The 20,301-nt window shown below is 48.0% G+C and overlaps 4 protein-coding genes across 4 annotated transcripts; 2 read left to right on the top strand and 2 right to left on the bottom strand.

The window, feature by feature from the left end:
• The first annotated feature begins 4,408 nt into the window (after nt 1-4,408).
• LOC4337834 (translocase of chloroplast 101, chloroplastic) lies at nt 4,409-8,770 on the top strand. Its single transcript, XM_015783735.3, has 2 exons — nt 4,409-5,411; nt 5,502-8,770. Exons 1-2 carry the CDS (start codon nt 4,536-4,538, stop codon nt 8,544-8,546), a joined length of 3,921 nt encoding a protein of 1,306 aa, XP_015639221.1. The 5' UTR covers nt 4,409-4,535; the 3' UTR covers nt 8,547-8,770.
• Nucleotides 8,771-9,684: 914 nt separating this feature from the next.
• On the top strand, nt 9,685-11,702 carry LOC4337833 (REF/SRPP-like protein Os05g0151300/LOC_Os05g05940). The gene is made up of 3 exons (NM_001420177.1): nt 9,685-9,879; nt 9,997-10,260; nt 10,838-11,702. Exons 1-3 carry the CDS (start codon nt 9,838-9,840, stop codon nt 11,291-11,293), a joined length of 762 nt encoding a protein of 253 aa, NP_001407106.1. The 5' UTR covers nt 9,685-9,837; the 3' UTR covers nt 11,294-11,702.
• Nucleotides 11,703-12,106: 404 nt separating this feature from the next.
• LOC9271175 (translocator protein homolog) lies at nt 12,107-12,935 on the bottom strand. The gene has a single exon (NM_001420179.1). The coding sequence runs from the start codon at nt 12,846-12,848 to the stop codon at nt 12,267-12,269; it is 582 nt and encodes a 193-aa protein (NP_001407108.1). The 5' UTR covers nt 12,849-12,935; the 3' UTR covers nt 12,107-12,266.
• A 472-nt stretch (nt 12,936-13,407) lies between these two features.
• Nucleotides 13,408-15,132, bottom strand: LOC4337832 (ferritin-like catalase Nec2). Its single transcript, XM_015783021.3, has 2 exons — nt 14,258-15,132; nt 13,408-14,171 (listed from the first exon to the last, which is right to left on the bottom strand). Exons 1-2 carry the CDS (start codon nt 14,882-14,884, stop codon nt 13,788-13,790), a joined length of 1,011 nt encoding a protein of 336 aa, XP_015638507.2. The 5' UTR covers nt 14,885-15,132; the 3' UTR covers nt 13,408-13,787.
• Between the last annotated feature and the right edge of the window lie 5,169 nt (nt 15,133-20,301).

Raw genomic sequence — 20,301 nt, 5'->3', positions numbered from 1 at the left:
ATCTTATTGTCAACTTATTAATCATCATATAACGGTGTTGTGTGGCAGCGTAATGATGCAAGGGTGAAATTATAAGGTCATCTTCATACATAGTTAAATGCGGGATGATACCACAGTTCGCTGTTTCCGACATGAATTTTCGACTTCCGTCCGATATCGGTATATTCCCGTTCCGACGGTTCCGTTTCCGAGATACCGATATAACCGATATCGTTACCGTTTCCGAGTATACCGTTCCGATTCCATTTTCGAGAAAATAAAATGAAAATGGAAATGGTAGAGGGTTTTTCCGACCGTTTCCGACCGTTTTAATCCCTAGCTGAGATGAGCTTTAGCTACCGATGAGTGTCTTGAGCTGAGAAGCCAATTATGTAAAGGGTCCGAGAAAGATTGTGATCACAGTCGCGGTTTGATAGACTCCACCAAAGCCCAAAGTTTTAGGTCTTGTTTTGCTCAGAACCGATTGGTCTTGAGTTTTTCATGACAAAAATTTCATAAATTAAGACCGAAGAAACAAGAACATACTAATTTTTTGGTACCAAGAGTCTGGATGATTTTTTTTTCGCTTCATCCAAAATATGTGTAACAGATCAGTAGTGGCACTTAAAGGCCTGTATTAAGAATATTATTCTAGACAATCTGCACAACTATTTCTTAAAAGCTATCTAAAAACTTTTGTGCTGTTTAAAATTTGAAAGCCTCATCCCTCATCATCTTTTAAGAAAATAAATACATCTCTTTTTACTTCATCCAAAATATGTGTAAAAGATCAGTAGTGGCACTTAAAAGCTTGTATTAAGAATATTATTCGAGACAAACTGCACAACTATTTCTTAAAAGCTAGAAGTAAAACCAATTTTGATTTTAAGAATGATTTTGGATAGTTTTCTTACTTGTGAGTTGGCCAACTAATCAAAGAGGCGCAAGGAACCCTAAGGTACAAATCAATTTCTAAAATTCAAAATCAGCTTTAGTTTTTATAAGGAAAAGTAAAACCAAACGCGGTGAAATCATGAGAACACAATGGCAGCACACATCGAATGACACTCCTGGCTTCAGCTTTCTCCCCTGTGCCCTGAACTTGTCCAGTTTTGCCCTGTATACATTGTTACCGATAATTGGCCTTGTTCCCTGCAGTGCAGCTGCTGCAGAAGAACACGCCAAGCACTAGAGCTAGTTGATGGCTTTATCCATTACTAATTCGCTGCATATTTTATGTGTGCTGACACAGTTAATTGGCTTAGGCCCTGGAGGCCTGGAGTCCAGTTGTTCAGGGCTTCAGGCTTGGCTGCCAGATGCATCCCCTCTGAACTTTTCTCTGATGGGGCAGCTATTCAGCTGTTGCTAGTGCTGTGTTTTTGCCCTTTCAATGCCAAAACGGACAAGACAAAAAAACAGCATCATTGGCTGGGAACTGTTATTTTTTCTTTCTTCCCACTGATCTTCAGGCTTGGAATTTGAATCTATATCTTTTGGTGTTATTATTAGATGGAAGGTATATATATCAAAGGAAAGAAGGATTCTAATTGGTGTGCTCAGTCAGCACCGAGATATCAGTCATGGTTATGAACACAGTTAATTTCAGAATATGCATAAGAACATGGACAGCAATTCTGTCCTTTCTTTTTCAGCTTGGATGGTATTCTTGGGTCTATGAACTCTGAACATTGGGTGCTCCATAAGCTGAAAACAGTATCTTTTAAATTTCCACCGATTCTCAGATGTCCACTCTCTTTATTAATTATATATTAATTCTTAGGTGAAAAGTATATGTATATATATCAAATGAGATATGGATTCTAATTGGGATTCCCAATAATCAACGACATATATGTCAAGTTTGTGGGCATTTCCAGAATATGCAGTGTAAGAACATGGATATAATATTCAACTAATCTGTTTTTGCAGCAAGGATGATATTCTTGGGTCTCTTGAAAAGAAACTGAGTTCAGTTGGTTGACGGTTTCGATATACGCCCGAACCACCCGCACTCAGGGTTCAAAGTTTCAATTTCGATAGTTCTATCAGGGGCACCCATACGGCCGAAATTTCGGTTATTTCGATCCAAAATAATTTTATTTTTTCAAAAACAAAATGGCCAGATTCGAATATTTTTGTAAAATACACAAATGTTTGAGAAAATCTAAAAATTTGGGTGAAATAATTTCGTATTTGGGGGGGGGGGGGGGGCGAAGTGGGGGGGTCCAAAAGAACTGGAATTTTGAACCCTGCCCACACCACTACAAAGGGGTTTAAACTGATAGCCATAATCAATTATCGCAAGTGGTTGAAGTGTCCGCTAATAACGAAATTAGCCTTCAGGAATGCATATATTGATAGCCATAATCAATATATATATGTTTCATGCTACTCCTGACACATGTTTGGAGATGGGCGATTAATTCAGCTTAATTGATGTTTGCCTGAGGATGCCCTGATGCTTCTTGCCTTCTTGCAATGCTGGAAACATGGACAGCTTGCTTTAGGGTCATCATTAGTTTTTATCAGCTTTGGAGTCATCATTATTATTTTAATAACTGTGTAATCCTCGAACAAGCTTTGCTTGATCCAATGGGAAGGCATCTCGACACATGTGTATCAGAGGGGACTGTACAACAGAGATGTACTGTAACCTAGCTAGGGCTTGATTGGAACAAACGAATTTTAGTAGGAATTTCAAACTGGTGTATATATCTGTTTAGAAGGTATAGCAAATTGATGTATAAAAAGGCTAGCTCTTTCTGGATCATCTAATTCATACTTCCTCTATACTCGTATTATAAGTCGTTTAGAACAATGTTTAAGTCAAACCTTGAGAATATAAATCATGAATAATTATTAAGTTGTTGAGTTTGAAAATGTAAAAATTATATAAATATATTTGTTTTGAAAACTATTTTCATAAAATTATACATATATCACTTTTCAATAAATATTTTTATAAAAACAAGAAGTCAAAGTTGTGTTTTGGAGAATGTGTCACTGTCCAAAACGACTTCCTATACGAGTATGAAGGGATTATATTGCTAAGAGTTAGCCCTGACCAATATTTCTATTTTGCACATGTTTTGCACAATATGAACCAAAATCTATATATATCTCATTGGTATAGAACTATAGATTTATGGACTCAATAAAAATTAATAACCCTATAAAGGTCATTTCTCAACTTATTGCAATCTTATTCTCGTTATAGATCTATGGACTCAATAAATTAATATCCATGATAAGGTCCTTATTGCAACTTATTACAATCTTACATTTTTAATATTTGATTATATACCTTCCCTTTAGACAAAAAATAAGGATATATTCTCATTTGCCCATGACATGTAGGGTTTGACATGTGGGCTAGGAGTGTAAATTCTTAATTTCAAGATAAATGAAGGTACAATCAAATTTTACCCAAGAAAACATAGTTTCAAAATCATTGGTTTTACCCATAAAAATTCATTGGTTTTATTGATTTCAAAATTTTGTACACTTTTTACTTCAAGGGAATACTGGTCTTTGCTTAAAAGTTAGCTACCACCCTTGACTGTGAATCTGTGATAGCAAAAGAGAGATGAACACTACCACAAGATTAGTAAAAAGAGAAGTGCACATTTCGATCATTTATAGAAGAGATAATGTGTTTCAAACTTCCAATTATCAGTAAAAGCAAAGTCTTCTAGGCAACACCAAAACCATCAAAATCGAAAACCAGTTGGAAGTTGGAACAGGCAAAAAAAAAAATCTAGAGAAGATATTTTTGACACTCCTTCCCTTCAACTACAAGACAAACCAAACCAAAGCCCCACCCTAGCACGAAATCAAAAAAAAAAAGAAACAAAGAACCACACAAACATACAAACAAAGGTAAACGTAAACGCAAAAAAAAATCAAAAAAATTTCACCTTATCGTCACGCTCTCCCTATTTTTTTTCCCCTTTTCTTTGCTTCCTCTCTCGTCTCACCACCACACCCCCGGCGTGTCCGCCGTTCCAAAACCGCACGCCAAAACAGAAAACCAAATATTTGTCTTCACAATAAAAAAAAAACCTTTTTCAATTTTGAGGAGAAGAAAACCAAATCTTTTTCTTCACAACAAAAGAAAAACTTTGTTTCAATTTTGAGGAGAAGTCGAGGGTAAGAAATCGAAGAGCAGACAGCTATATATATATATATATATATATATATATATATATATATATATATATATAAAGAACACACAAAAAAATATTTTTATTCTTTTAGCAAAGGAGAAAAAAATCGAAGAGCATATACTGGTGAGATTAGATATAACTATTTTATTTTCTTCAGAAGAAGAACATTTTCTTTTGTAGGAAAAGCAAAGGGTGAAAAGAAAAATCGAAGAGCATCCCATCCCATCCAGCTATATATAGATTGGGAATTTGGGATTTGATACAAAGTACTAATTTTGAGCCCAACCTAAAACCCTCACCTTATCCTCTCCTCCGATTCCTCCTCCTCCTGCTTCTCTTCTTTGCTTCGCCTTCGCTTTGCTTGTGGTGGCCGGAGCAACAGCCCCGGCCATGGCCTCCACCACCGACGCCGACGCCGCTCCGGTCGCCCCCGTGCTCGAGGAGAAGCCCCCCACCCCGCCGCCTGACGGCGACGAGGTCCCTTCTGCTCCTGCGGCGGCGGCGGCGGCGGAGCAACCCAAGGTAGTCGAGGAGGAGGAGGTGAGATTGGAGGGGAAAGGTGGGGGGTTCGGTGGCCAGGAGGTGGAGGTGGCCGGAGACGGGGAAGATGGCGGCGAGGTGGAGGTGGCGGAGGCTAAGGATGAGGGAGGCGGCGGGGAGTTCGCCGGGGGAGATGCGAAAGCTGCCTCCTCGTTGTTGGCGGCGGCGGCGGAGGAGGAGGAGGAGGAGGAGGCGAGCAACGGCGAATTGGGTGAGGAGGATGCTTATCCGGCTTCCTCCGATGCCGCGGTAGGTGAGGAGAAGGGCGAATTGGGCGAGGAGCCGGAGGAGAAGGCTCCGGCTCTGGCTCCGGAGGCGAATGGCGCCGCCGAATCGGATGTGGAGGAGAAGCCGGAGGAGGATAACGAGGGGGAGGAGGTGGCTACTGGGGGTGGGGATGATGGTGAATTGGGAATGGAGAAAGAGGTTGATGTTTCTGCTGGGGCCGCGGAGGCGCCGCAGCCGGAGGATAAGGTAGCTCCTGAAGCTGAAGCTAATGGAGATTTGGGCGACAAGGCGGAGGAGGAAGCGAGTGCTTCGGCGGCGGTGGAGGTGGTGGAGGAGAGCAATGCTCCAGAAGAATTGTTGGAGAAGGCTGTGGTTTCGGAGGCAAATGGCGTGGCTGCCGCCGTCGAATTGGCTGTGGAGGAGAAGCTAGAGGATAACAAGGGAGAGGAGGAAGAAATGGAGGCGAAGCCTGAGCCAGTAAGCGGGGTGATTCCAGTGGTAATTGATCTTGCTCAGTGTAGTTTTTTTTGTTTCTAAATAGTTTTGATACATACAAGGATGTTGAATTATTCGTATGACCGAATCCAGGTTGTTGACGACACTAGCTCCGAGATGATTGCGCCTGTGAGTGCCGAAAGTGCAGTTGAAGAGAGTACTGAGAAGGAGCAAACTGTTGACGACACTAGCTCCGAGATGATTGCGCATGTGAGTGCCGAAAGTGCAGTTGAAGAGAGTACTGAGAAGGAGCAAACTGTTGAAAGCGAGGCCAGTGAATCTGTGGAGATTGTTGGTGTTGAGAAGCCTACTGAGGATGAGAGTAATGTTGATGGCGGTGCTAGTTCTGTTGTGTCTCGAGAATTGGCTCCAGAGGAAACCAAGGAAAATAATGTTGGTCAGGAGGATGAAGGTGTTGCTGAGGTTATTGACCGTGAAGAAGACGCTGATGATGATGAAGAGATAGTTTTAGCTGCAGCTGATGATGAAGATGATGGTACTAACGAGGCTGATGACGATGAAGATGGAGTGAGCTCTGACAGGGGGCCTGCACGAGTTGCTATTATAGAGAGTTCAGAAGCTGCGAAGCAGATCATGAAGGAGCTTGGGGAAGGTTCTGCTAGTGTTAGTCCTGTATCTGGCTTGAGCAGCTCGAGAGAGTACACTAATAGCATGGATGGGCAGATTGTCCTTGATGATTCTGAGGAGGATGGGGATGATGACGATAATGAAGATGACGATGAGAAGGGGTTTGATTCTGCTGCCTTGGCTGCCCTGCTGAAAGCAGCAACTGGTGCATCTGCAGACGGGAATGTCACAGTTTCTTCCCAAGATGGCTCTAGAATCTTCTCCATGGATCGGCCAGCTGGCCTGGGCTCATCAGCCCCATCTCTCAGGCCAACAGTCCCACGCCCAGTTGCACGGTCAAACCTATTCAGCCCCTCTGAGCTAGCAGTGACTGCTGAGCCTACTGAGGAGATGACGGAGGAAGAGAAGAAGCTGCATGACAAGGTTGAGTTGATCCGAGTAAAGTTTCTGCGCCTTGTCTATAGATTGGGGGCTACTCCTGAAGAAACAGTTGCAGCACAGGTGTTGTACCGTCTGAGCCTTGCTGAGGGTATTCGACACGGAAGGCAGACAAACCGAGCTTTCAGCCTTGACAATGCACGGAAGAAGGCCATGCTGCTTGAAGCGGAGGGAAAAGAGGAGTTGAACTTCTCATGCAACATACTTGTTTTGGGGAAGATAGGGGTCGGAAAAAGTGCAACTATAAATTCAATTTTTGGTGAAGAGAAGTCCAAAACTGATGCTTTCAGTTCAGCCACCAACAGTGTACGGGAGATTGTTGGTAATGTCGATGGTGTCCAGATACGGATCATTGATACTCCAGGCCTTCGACCCAATGTGATGGACCAAGGATCCAACAGAAAAATCCTCGCTTCTGTCAAGAAATATACCAAGAGATGCCCCCCAGATATTGTTCTGTATGTGGACCGCCTGGATAGTCTGAGCCGTGATCTCAATGATTTGCCTCTTCTAAAGACCATTACTTCTGTTCTGGGCTCATCTATATGGTTCAATGCCATTGTTGCTCTCACTCATGCTGCTTCCGCCCCTCCTGAAGGTCTAAATGGTGCCCCTATGACATATGAGGTGCTAATGGCTCAGAGGTCTCACATTATCCAGCAATCCATCAGGCAAGCTGCAGGAGATATGCGGTTGATGAATCCAGTAGCTCTTGTTGAGAACCATCCTTCTTGCAGGAGAAACCGCGAGGGTCAGAAAGTACTTCCAAATGGCCAGAGCTGGAGGCATCAGATGCTGCTTTTGTGCTACTCTTCAAAGATATTGTCTGAAGCAAACTCACTTCTGAAACTTCAGGATCCAAATCCTGGAAAGCTTTTTGGGTTCCGTTTCCGCTCTCCGCCTCTGCCCTTCCTGCTCTCCTCCCTGTTGCAGTCAAGAGCTCACCCGAAGCTTTCACCAGATCAGGGTGGCAATGAAGGAGATTCTGACATCGATTTGGATGATTACTCTGATATAGAGCAGGATGAAGATGAAGAGGAATATGACCAGCTTCCTCCCTTCAAGCCATTGACCAAATCTCAGCTTGCGAGGCTGACAAAGGAGCAGAAGAATGCTTATTTTGATGAGTACGACTACAGGGTCAAGCTTCTCCAGAAGAAACAGTGGAAGGATGAGATCCGCAGGTTGAAGGAGATGAAGAAGAGAGGTAAAACTGATATGGATGCTTATGGGTATGCTAACATCGCAGGAGAAAATGATCTGGATCCTCCTCCAGAGAACGTATCAGTTCCCTTACCTGATATGGTGCTGCCCCCTTCATTTGACTGTGACAATCCCACATACCGGTACCGCTTTCTGGAGCCAACTTCGACTGTTCTTGCAAGGCCTGTGTTAGATGCACACGGGTGGGATCATGACTGTGGTTATGACGGAGTAAGTGTTGAGGAGACGCTTGCTCTCCTTAACAAGTTTCCAGCTAATATGGCGGTTCAGGTCACCAAGGACAAGAAGGAATTTAGCATCCATTTGGACTCTTCCATCTCAGCAAAGCTTGGGGAGGATGCATCGTCGCTTGCTGGTTTTGATATCCAGACTGTTGGGCGGCAGCTTGCGTACATTCTCCGTGGTGAAACCAAGTTCAAGAATATCAAGAAGAACAAGACTACTGGAGGATTTTCAGTGACTTTCTTGGGCGACATTGTGGCGACTGGGCTGAAGGTTGAGGACCAGCTCTCTCTTGGGAAGAGGTTGGCACTGGTGGCGAGCACAGGTGCAATGCGAGCTCAAGGCGACACCGCTTATGGAGCTAACTTGGAGGCACGCCTGAAAGACAAAGATTATCCGATTGGCCAGTCCCTGTCAACCCTGGGTCTTTCTTTGATGAAGTGGCGCCGAGACCTTGCTCTCGGTGCGAATTTGCAGTCCCAGTTCTCGATTGGAAGGGGCTCGAAGATGGTGGTTCGTCTTGGATTGAATAACAAACTAAGTGGCCAGATCACTGTCAGGACAAGCACCTCGGAGCAGGTCCAGATCGCGCTGTTGGGTCTTATCCCAGTTGCAGCCTCCATTTACAGGAGCTTCAGGCCCAGCGAACCCTCCTTCGCCTATTAGCTTCGCATCAAGATGAACAATTTACTCATGTCGGCTGCGCCTCCTTTCGTCTTAGCAATTTTCCTATCTTATATGAACCATAATTTTCTGTCTGTTTTTGCTTTTACCAGTGTACTCCGAAGATCGTTCCTATCATAATTTTGGCTGAAGAGGGTTGTGAAATTTAATGTGGAACTTCAACTGAATAATGTTGTTAGATCTATATACCATCCGTTTTTCTATTACAGTACCATTGTTGCTCTGAATTTAATGCTTTTATCCTAGTAATTATGCTTTTTGCTGGAGCCTGGAAGTGGTCTTTACAAGCTGCTGATAAGCATGTCTTGAGCCTCTGCTGATGATTTTTGTTGAGATGCAGGTGTTTCTGTGAAATATCTGTCACTTCAGATCTTTGAGAGATTGGAAGCATACGCATCGTTGTTGGAGTGCATTTTCTTGCAGCAGCTTGTTTTGAATTTGCACTACTTTCTGCAATGTGATGTCCTGGAAAAGAAGATACTAGCATGTTCTTTCTGGCATTCGGCTGATTGTGAACTTCTTTCTGAGTTCTGATAGGAATGATAGCATATGAATTCATCTGAACATATGTTGAAATGAATTGAGGGTACCATTCAGCTTCATTGCTTCTTGCTTTCTCAATGGTAGTAGCAGTGTAATTGCATTTGAACCCAGGTCCGTTGATGTACATTTGGTCTAAGACCAATGAGATTTTTTCATAATTCATCTTTAAATTTGAAAAATATGATTGTTCATATCTGCTAGTAGTATTTTTTTCCTTGCTGCAATTCAGATCTTTTTTCTCTCATTATCAGAAGAGATTCAAAATTCAAGTCATATACAGGTGGTCAACGCAAAGCCCACAGCTCCCGAGTCGTCCAAATTTTTTTAAAAAATAAAAATATAAAAAAAACCCCACAAAAATCCGCGGATGGCGTTCACACGTGAACCCGAGCGGCCCGCACGTCACGTCTACCCACCGACGCGTGGGACCCACAAGCCACAGGGCCCACATGTCAGTGACACGTGAAGCGCCCCTCCTTCTAGAAGCCCCTCGTCTCTTCGACGCGAACCAAACCGCCCAAACAGAGAGACGCGTCATCGAACCCTTAACACTTAAGAAAAAAAACTAAAAAAAAACGGCGAGAAAAAACTTGACGCCTCAATTAAGTCTTCGCCTTCCTATAAAATCCCCGAATTCCCCACGCCCAAAAACCCAAGCAAAAGAATCCCCAAATTCCAACAAGAACACCTTCGATTTCGATCCACCAATCTAACACAACATCCAATATCCATGGCCGATTCAGGCAGCGACGCCCCGATCAGCAACCGCCCCGTAAGAATCTGCTCCAATTTCTCTCTCTCTCTCTCTCTCTCTCTCTCTCTCTCTCTCTCTTTTGAGTTCTTGGTGGTGGTGGTTGATTGATTTGTGTGGTTTGGTTTGGTTGAGCAGGAGGAGGAGGTGACGGTGGAGAAGACGCCGGAGATGGAGGCGGCGGCGGAGGAGGAGAGGCTGAGGTATCTGGAGTTCGTGCAGCAGGCGGCGGCGCAGGTGCTGGTGCTGGCGGCGGCGGCGTACGCGTACGCCAAGCAGGGCGCCGGCCCGCTCCGCCCCGGCGTCGACCACGTCGAGGGCACCGTCAAGGCCGTCGTCGGCCCCGTCTACGACCGCTTCCATGGCGTCCCCCTCGACCTCCTCAAGTTCCTCGACCGCAAGGTAGTTAAATTTAATTTAGGGCATCATTAAATTCGCCCGTCGAATTTTCCAAATTGAAGACAAATTTGCATATGGGACTAATCTCAGCATGTTCATCTTGGTATTATTGGTTGGTCATGTTCAATTCATCTTGGCTTATCTTGAGAAAGAGAGAAAAAAAGAGGATCAGATGATGAGTTTTCGCTCTTAAAATGGGATTAAAATCAGTTGGGATGAAATAATTTTATAGCTGTTTGAGTGAACGAGTTAGTTTTGATGGTTTTAAGATAGCACAAGTACAACTTAATCAGTTGAAATCAAACTAATTTTATGAAATTGATCTCAGCCTGTTCATCTTACTGATCGATCATGTTCAATTCATCTTGATTAGTACCATTTTAAAAATTAAATCATCTTTTTAGTTCTCTATGATGGATCAAATGATGCATTCTTGCTCTTTAAGTCTTAAGATAAGATGAAAATCAGTTGGGTTTAAACTAATTTTCCTAGCTGTTTGAATGAACTACATTTGGAACCTTTTTTTTTTATGTTGTTGCAGGAACTGATGGTTTTTTCATGAACTGTTTCTGTTCGACAGGTTGGTGAGTCCGTCCAGGAGCTGGACCGCCGCGTGCCGCCGGTGGTGAAGGAGGCGCCGGGCCTGGCCCGCTCGGCGGCGGCGGAGGTGCGGCAGGCGGGGCTCGTCGGCACGGCGACGGGGCTGGCCAAGTCGGCGATCGCCCGCGCCGAGCCCAGGGCGCGGGACCTCTACACCCGGTACGAGCCCGTGGCGGAGCGCAAGGCGGCGGAGGCGTGGGCGGCGCTGAACCGCCTCCCGCTCGTGCCGTCGGTGACCCGCGCCGTGCTCCCCGCCGCCGCGAGCCTCTCGGCGAGGTACAACACGGCAGTGGCCGACGGCGCCAAGCGCGGCAGCGCCGTCGCCACCTACCTCCCGCTCGTCCCCACCGAGCGCCTCTCCAGGGTGTTCGGCTACCCGCTCGCCGACGCCGCCACCTCGCCGGCGCCGGAGATGCAGCCCATCCCGTCGCAGTAAGCCCACCCCACACGTATTCTTCACCGTGTGGGTGGCCAAAATACTACTTAGAACTTAGCTTTGGATGAATTATGGAATTATTATTATCTTGTACTATTAGTAATGTGTGATCGCCTTGTTGGGTCTTGTTAATTGCTGCAAATTGGTCGTGTAATCCTTGTGTTATGTGAACAACCATATGTGTATTTGGTACTATTCCAGTTCGACCCATAATGTTTCGTTAAAAAAAAGAAAATGTTGAAGTTTGGGAATTTTCAACATATTCGATCTGAAGATGTTTCTGATCAAGGAACTGTTTGGTTTGTGAATTGGCAATGTCAAGAGAACTAGTATCCATTTGGTTTATTGCCAAGAAAATTGGCATCACCAAATATTTGGTACAAATATACAACAGATAGTTTTTGCCAAAATTTCCGTGCCTCTTTGGTAGCAAAGCAGAGTAGTTAACCTTGCGAAATGAACACCCTTCATCATTCATCAAGATTTTGGTAATAACAAATCTTGCAGTGCCAACATTTTAATAACGTTGCCATTTGCAAAGAATCGGATGCACCCTAAATCTTCAGATCTTTTCAAGATTTTGGTAAAATACCAAATCTCATAATGCCAACATTTTTATGATGTTGGCATTGCAATAGAAGCAAAGCACATCCTAAATCTTGAGGAAATAAATGTTGGCATTGCCATAGAAGCAAAGCACACTCTTAAATCTTGAGGAAGAAAGGGGGAAAATCTTGAGGAAGGAAGGGAAAGAAAAACCAGAAGAATCTTGAAGAAGAAAGGGGAAGGGAAAACCAGTAGCAAGTGTACATTACATACAAGCAGCTGAAGTTGTATTTATATAATGTAGCAAAACATTCAGGAAGCTGTGGCTGCCACTGCAGGCAGTGTTCCATTACATTCACAGGAGGAGATCAAACATAGCAAACACTGCACACACATGTCGTCGTAAAAGACACAAGCTTTTGATCGATCAGTTCATCATCTTGTAGTTGATGACTGCGAGGAGGACGGCCCAGGCGACGCACGGCTTGGCGAGGTCGCCGGCGACGGGGTTGACGCCGCCGAACCCGCGCGCGCACGCCGCGGCGCCGGCGGCCATCGCCGCGCAGCACGCCAGCCCGGCCGCGGGCGCGGCGAGCCCCAGCGCGAGCGGCGCCCACGCCAGCGCGGCGACCAGCTGCGCCACGAACGGCGCCAGCGTCGCGCCGGGGCGGCGGTGGAGCCCGCCCTCCGCCCACACCATCCACGCCGCCAGCGCCATCACCGCCTCCGCCGCCACCGACCCCGCCCGCGCGACCGTCACCCTCGCCGCCGACGCCGACGCCGACGCCGACCCGGAGCCGTAGAACGAGGCGGCCATCAGCGCAACCGACACGGACACGGCGGCGGCGAGCGACCGCAGCCCGCGCTTGGCGCGCCCCGCCTTCCTCGGATCCCGGCTCGCCGCCTCGCCACCACCCGCCGTCGCCGCAGCATCGCCGCCATCCCCTCTCACGGCGCGGTGAGTGATCCCTTCCTGCGCGGCGGCGGCGGCGGCGGCGGCGGAGGCCATGGCTACTGCTGTGCTCTGATCCGATCGAGCAGACACAGATTTCTCTCGCGCGCGCGTGGCGATGGTTCTTGCGATCGATGATCCGATGGGGGAATTGAGGAAGAAGAGGGGGTTAAAAATGCGCGCGAGATGAGCTCGCGCGGGGACACGTGTGGAGACGAGGTGGCGGGAAGGGGTGGCACGTGTCGGAGCGGGTTGGGTTAATCAAATCGTCAGCCATGGCCAGGTGAGCGGGGAGCTTCTGGAGCAGAGGTGACGAGGACACCTGCCCCCCGTGCGGCGTCGGATGGATGAAGACGAGTCAAGTGAAGAATGGTTTTCTCTGTCGCTATACTCGTGAATTTCTGCATGAATCATATTTTCTGCACCATTTTTTCATAAAACAGTTATTTATTACCCCCAAACGTTTCATATTAGTATAATTTAATAACTCATTCTGATTTTTTTATGTTAAAAATTTCATAAATCTGACTAAGTTTATTGAGAAATATAACAATGTTTATAATATTAAATATATTTTGATGATATGTTTGTTTGGTATTAAAATTATTAGTATGAATATTTTTATAAACTTGGTTAAATATTAGCTTGTTATATTTGCATGCCCCCTTTTCATGTATGGCGGGAGTACTGCAAGGCCGTGAAATTAGTGTTCAGCAGAGTATTCCCGTTGAATTATCGTATGATATGTCGATTCAATCTTCAAAGTTATTTATAAAGGTACAATGTCCGTCTATAGGGTGTGTATGTACGTGTGTATGTGAGCGTACATGTTTGTACTGTACTTAAAAAAAAGCATATTTAGTCTTCTTCGGAAAGCATATTCACTTGAAACGGAGGGAGTAGTTGGGATGAAATATGTTTGAACTAAGATTTTATTTTGTGATGAATTGTAAGTTTGTAACCATCATTTTTTTCGCAGCAACAATGGTCGATCATTTAGGCGAGCTGGAAGAATCCTTTGGCAATGGTGCCATTGCCGCCGCGGGGGAGGAAGCCGCCGGGGACCTGCTCGTTGCCCGAGCCGTAGAGGATGCGGAGCACCTCCGCCGGCGTGCGCGCGAACCCGAGCGAGTCGTCGCCGGCGCCGAGGATGTTGCTGACGGTGCGCCGCTCCGCGCCCTGCCTCCGGTCGAGCACCTTCACCCCCTCGTCCTTGGCGCCGCACCTCGAAGCCGCGTTCCTCCACTCGGAGATCCGCCGCGTGAACTCCGCCACCGTCCTCCCCTTGTACGGCGCCACCACCTCGTCGGCGCGCTCGTACAGCATCATCCTTATCACCGCGTCCTGCCCCGCCTCCACCGCCAGCATGCTCGCCTGCAGCTGCACATCGGCAACGGATTCAGTCGTCTCGCCGCCGCCATGGCCGGACAAGAAGCGAATTCGGTGAGGTTTCTTGGCTGGCTTGCCCGCTTGGAGGAGAAGCCCATGAGGGAGGAGCTGATGCCGACGGCGGCGGAGGCGGTGATGTGGGGGAGGATGTAGGAGGCGAGGAGGAAGTTGACGCTGCTGGCGTAGGGGTCGAAGGGGGGGTCGAGGCGGGTGGCCATGGCGTCGTCCATCACCGCGGCGAACACGGCGTCGCTGAGGTCGATCGCGGGGCGGGGGAACCCGCCCATGGACTGGGTGATCGCCCTGATGTGACCCACCTCCTGGTACCCGAGCTCGGCGGCGACCTCGGTGGCGCGGAAGTCGAGGGTGGCCTTGCGCGCGCCGGTGGGGGGCGGCCCGCCGCCGGAGAGGGCGCCGTCGATGAAGTCGATGCCCCGGCCGAGCGCGCCGTGGAGGAACCACTCCGCCTCCACGAACTTGGCGTTGAGGAGGAACTGGATGTGCGCCATGTCGCTCGGGTACACCGCCACAGCGCCGCGCCGCGGCGGGCTCGCGTGGCACCGCGGGTCGGCGCTGCCTGGCAGTGGCGCGGCCGGCGGCGCCATGGCCGACAAGGCAGGAGCGGCGAGCTGGGAGGCCGTGAGAAGCAGCAGGTGGAGGACGGCGACGGCGACGGCGACGGCGCGGCGCGCGCGAGCCGCCATGGCGGCGAGGCGAGACCGAGAGAGAGGTGAGTGGGGTGGGTGAGTGCGAGAGCGTTTGCGCGGGCGCGCGCGTGTATTTGGGCGGTTGGTTTGGGTTCGGTTAGCGCGGTTTTAGGTTGGGCTGCGGAGGTTGTACAAAATGCGTGCGTTGGAGGCCGGTAAGGTTTTGGTCATAGGGCCAAATTCATCTTCAATTTCTTCATTCTAAGATTAAAAGGAAAAAAAATCTTCATCTGTAGTGATCAACTGATTATGTAGGGTAAAAAAATAGCTTGGGATGAAAACGTTTGCAGAAATTCCCAACCGACCGACAGACGCATGCTCATTTTTTTATGTTTTACTGACCGGACCACATGAAAATGGTAATAGATAATAACAAAATAACAAAAAAGAAAAGATTGTACCAACCGTTTCATTAGTTTACTAATGTATTTATGTGGAATCATTGTTTTTATAGTACATTTTTCAAGTAAAGGGTTTTGCGTAATAACTACTCCCATTTTCCAAAATATAGCAACCAGGTATTACAGGAGCTACTTTAACGCCCGTGAGGCAACCTTCGAGAATCTAACGTGGCATCCGAATCTAGGTGGAAGATGAGACCCATAATCCCGAGGACACATTGTACATGACCTAACCCATAGTAGCGTGGTGAGCACCAATCAATGTGAGCCCGTGACAATGAGGTATGTAAGCATCTCCTTGCTCGAACTAGTATATGTGTGGCCATTATACTGCCTACTGTACCTACGCAGTAGAGAAAGTGTATTCTGCATCCTGTTATTACTTATCCTGTGCACGTGTGTGTCACGGCACCCTAGCTTTGTACCGCAACAATGGAGGATTCGTGAGGATTTTGGAAGAAATTGGAAGGAAGAAGGAAGAACTCAGAGAAGCAGAGATAGAACAGAGAAGGATTGATTTAGATGGGGAATTCTGTTTTTACATTGTTCAAATCACATCTCTTCTCTGCCGATCCTTATATAGCAATGAGCCATTGGATCTCTCTCCCTTACATGTGGCCCAGCCAGTCACTACTGGGTCCACTCACTCCTGTTATAGGCCGCATTGGGCCGTCGTTCACAATGCGACTTTCTGAGCCCATCTTGGTCCGACGGAGAAGCTGCATCGCTTGTCTGATGAGGAACAGGAGATGACGATGACGATGCCGTGACATTCTCCCCCCATTGAGACGAAGCTTGTCCCCAAGCTTCAGCCGATGGAAAGCGATGCCGCAATTCTTGAGCATTCTCCCAGGTGATCACCTCAGCATCTGGTCCAGACCAAGTAACCTGAACAAATTCCACCAGTTTGGCTCCCTTACGAACAAAACGCCGATCCAAAATGCGAAGAGGAGTTGGAGAAGCATCTTGATCAGCAAGGAAAACCGGCAATTGAGATTGAACTGTTTCAGTAGGAGCCAATGCCTTCTTGAGTTGAGAAACATGCACCACAGAATGAATCAAACTAGATGCAGGAAGCGCCAGACGATAAGCCACCTGGCCGACGCGCGCAAGCACCTGAAATGGACCATAGAACCGGAAAGAAAGCTTGCGATTAGTGCGAGTGACAACTGATTGCTGGACAAAGGGCTGCAGCTTCATATACACCCAATCGCCCACAGCAAACTCTCTTTCAGAGCGCTTAGCATCAGCCTGAGACTTCATTCGTAGTTGAGCCCGCTGCAAATGCTCCCGAATCAAGGATAGCATGTGGTCACGTTCTGTTAGCCAATTAGCAAGGTCCGAAGATGGACAAGCTGCAGCTGCTGTTAAACCAAAGTAGCGCGGTTTGTGGCCATAGAGAACCTCAAAAGGTGTGGTACCCAACGAAGAGTGAAAGGAGGTATTATACCAGTACTCAGCGAGGGTCAGCCAGCGGCTCCATTTGGAAGGACAAGCATGCACAAAGCAACGCAAAAACGTTTCCAAACACTGATTAACTTGTTCGGTTTGTCCATCTGTCTAGGGGTGATAAGAAGAGCTCATCCTTAATTGAGTACCAGCCAATCGAAAGAGAGTTGTCCACAATGTGCTAGTGAAAATGCGATCCCGATCAGAGATGAGAGCTTAAGGTAATCCATGCAACCGATGTATATTTTGCATATAAGATTCAGCCACTTCAAAAGCTGTGAAAGGATGCGCCAAGGCCACAAAGTGTGCATACTTAGAGAACTTGTCAACCACAACTAAGATGCAATTAAATGATGCGGAACGGGGAAGGCCTTCGATGAAATCCAAAGAAACCACTGGCCAAGACTGATCAGGAACCGGCAATGGTTGCAAAAACCCTGGATACCGCACATGTTCTGATTTGGCGTGCTGACAGATATCGCAACTTTGCACAAATCGGACCACATCTGCACGCAATCCAGGCCACGCAAAGAGCTGCTTGATGCGTTGGTAAGTCACCTGAATACCAGAGTGGCCACCAATGGCCGCTGTATGAAGGTTAGCTAAGATCTTCTGCTGAACAGAGCTATTCTGACCAATCCAAATGCAATCTTGAAAATATAAAATTCCATTCTTCAAAGTAAACTGAGGAACTGCAGCATTATTGATGCAAAGAGCCTGAACCTTACTGCAAGCATCCGGATCCTGTTGATAACCATTAATAATTTCTTGCATCCATTCCGGAATGCAAATTGACAAAGCCAACAACATAACCAGGAAAGGATCAGAAACACGAGACAATGCGTCAGCCGCCCCATTCTCAGTGCCCTTCCTATACACAATGCGATAACGCAACCCAAGAAGCTTAGTGACTGCCTTCTGTTGCCAAGGAGTAGACAAACGCTGGTCAGTCAAGAAGGACAAACTACGGTGGTCAGTACGTATGCAAAACTCTGCATGCTGAAGATATGGGCGCCAATGCTCTACAGCAAGCATAATAGCTAAACTTTCCTTTTCGTAAGTAGATAATCCGTGATGGCGAGGACCCAAAGCACGAGACAAAAAAGCTATGGGATGATCATTTTGTAGCAGAACAACCCCGATTCCTTTATCAGAGGCGTCGGTCTCAACTGTGAAAGGAAGAGCAAAGTTGGGCATCGCCAAAACAGGGGCAGAAATGAGAGCTTGTTTGAGAGCTTGAAAGGATTCTTCAGCCACTGACGTCCAGATGAAAATCTGACCCTTGCGCAACATATTAGTGAGTGGCTTACTGAGAATACCAAAATGTCGAACAAATTTTCGATAATATCCCGCCAAACCCAAAAAACTGCGCAATTCCTTGATAGAGTGTCACACCCCGAAGTTCTCCTCCCAAGCCTAAAATTTAATTTATAAATGACCCTAAGAAAATGCCGGTGCAAATCAAGAGAAAACCCTAAGGAAGTAATACAAATAATAATCGAATCTGACATGTGGAATTTTTCTTGAGTTCTACATGTCGAAATTCACTAACAGGATTTTTAGTGGAATTTTCAGAGCCCTAGAAATAATTTTGACCAATTAAAATTGAGCACAAGCAATATTTAAATCCCTGGAAATTCCTTTCTTCCTTTTTCTTTTTTTTTTCTTTTTCCTTTTCCCTTAGTGGGCCGCCGGCCCACTTCCCCTCCTCTCTCCTCGCGCCTTGCTGGGCCGGCGGAGGCCACGCCCCAGCTCAGCCCGCGCCCCCTCCTCTCTCCCGGGGTCACCGACAGGTGGGGCCCACCTGTCGGACCCGTCTCCCACCTCGCGCCGCGCCACCGCGCCCGCAACCGCCGCCGCGCCCATGCCTCCGCCTCCTCCGGGCCACGTCGGCCACGCCCGCGCGTGCGCCGCGTCCCTCGCGCCCACTCCCCTCTCTCTCCCGCCCGCGCCCGCGCCCGAGATGGCCGGGATTCGATTTTTGAATCCCGCCTCTCTCTCCTCCCCCACTTCCCCACGTTGGCCGGCGATTCCCGCCTCTCCCGGCCACGTGCCAGAGTACACGACTATTCCACCGCTCAGTGGCGAGCTTCCTCACCGTGTTCGCCTGGAGGTCCATGGCTACGTGGGTACCTGCCTAGCTAATATGGTGGTTGAGGCATCCGGAGGCACAGCAGATCACGCCTGTCAGGAGGCAGCATACCTGATGATGGCCAGACTACGGGAGCGCCACAACTACATCTTCCACGACACGGCGTACCGATTTCACCCTCGTCGAGCCAGCGGTGATGATGTCAGTACTTTCCGTCCGACAGCCGGCGAGAACGACACTACCTTTGGTCACATGTGTGCTGTGATGAGGGGATTGGATAGGATGCACTCGGACCTGCACAAGGCGTTCAAGGCCTTGAATGATGGGAAGCTCATGAGGATCGTCGCTCTGAAGGACGAGATAGCGCGCCTGAAGAGGGAGAATGCTCAGTTAAAGGGTCTTCCCGCGCCAGGAGGAGTCCGGATCCGCACTACGCCCCGCAAGACGACGACTGCACCCGTGCGCATCCAGCTTGCGCCCAGGAACCCACCTCCATCAGCAGCTCCCGCAGCACCTCCAGTTCCGCCCGCAGCTCCGGTAGTTCCTGCAGCTCCAGCACCAGCTCCAGCTCCCGTTCTCGTGTCAGCTCCCGCGTCCGCTCTCTCCTTCGCTCCAGCATCAGCCGCCAGGGGTTCAGCCAGTGGCAATGGAGGTTGGTTGTCTGCTACTCCCAGTGGCAGCCGCGATCTCAGCAGCAGTAGCTCCAGTGGCTCAGAGCCGGGCAGCGGCGAGACTTATCTGCCAGGCTCCAGGAGTCACTCAGAGGGACCTGGTGATGAGCAGGAGGACGCCTTCGACTCCACCGACCGCAGGAGCCGTTCCGAGCATTAGGCTCATTTTCCATTAGTTTATCGACTGTCTAGCATTTGTTTGTTAGTTTGTGTGTTTAGGTTGCTTGCTTGTGGGTCAGTCGACGGTCGATATCATGTGCCTATGATATGGCTGTCTTAATAAGGATTTTTTTGCTTGCTTTTTAAGTGTTTTAATTCAGATCAGAATAATTGCAGTTTAAATTCCTATATAATAAAGCTCAGTTCCTGAGCATCTGTTTTCCTTCTTTTCCCCCGTATGCTCTTCCTCCAGATGGTCTACACCAGGAATGGTAGTCGCGCAACAGGCGAGGGCAGCAACGGCGAAGAGCGCACTGATGGTGTGCATCCCAATAGCAATTCCGGCAATGGTCCGCCACCACTTCCCGAGAATCCGACGCTAGCCCAAGTGAGGGCACATCAGGGAAGTCACCAGAGGCCGCGCTTCACTCCCGGGCAGCAGGGTGGACCTACCACCATGATCGTCCGCCAGTACCGCCCGTTCAACCCTAGCAACTTTCCCCAGGGCGCCAGTGGCAGTCAGAACCACCATGGAGGTCAGCCCAACCGCGGTGCAGCTCCACGCCCACCAGTGGCACCAGCACAGTCAGGCCCGTCCGCGCAAGCCAAGAAGGAGACTGGAACGAAACCAGGGTCCTGCTT

Source organism: Oryza sativa, chromosome 5, assembly GCF_034140825.1.
Source record: "Oryza sativa Japonica Group chromosome 5, ASM3414082v1".
Taxonomy (NCBI): domain Eukaryota; kingdom Viridiplantae; phylum Streptophyta; class Magnoliopsida; order Poales; family Poaceae; genus Oryza; species Oryza sativa.
The sequence above is the reverse complement of the archived record's forward strand: the minus strand, read 5'-3'. Positions and strand labels throughout refer to the sequence as shown.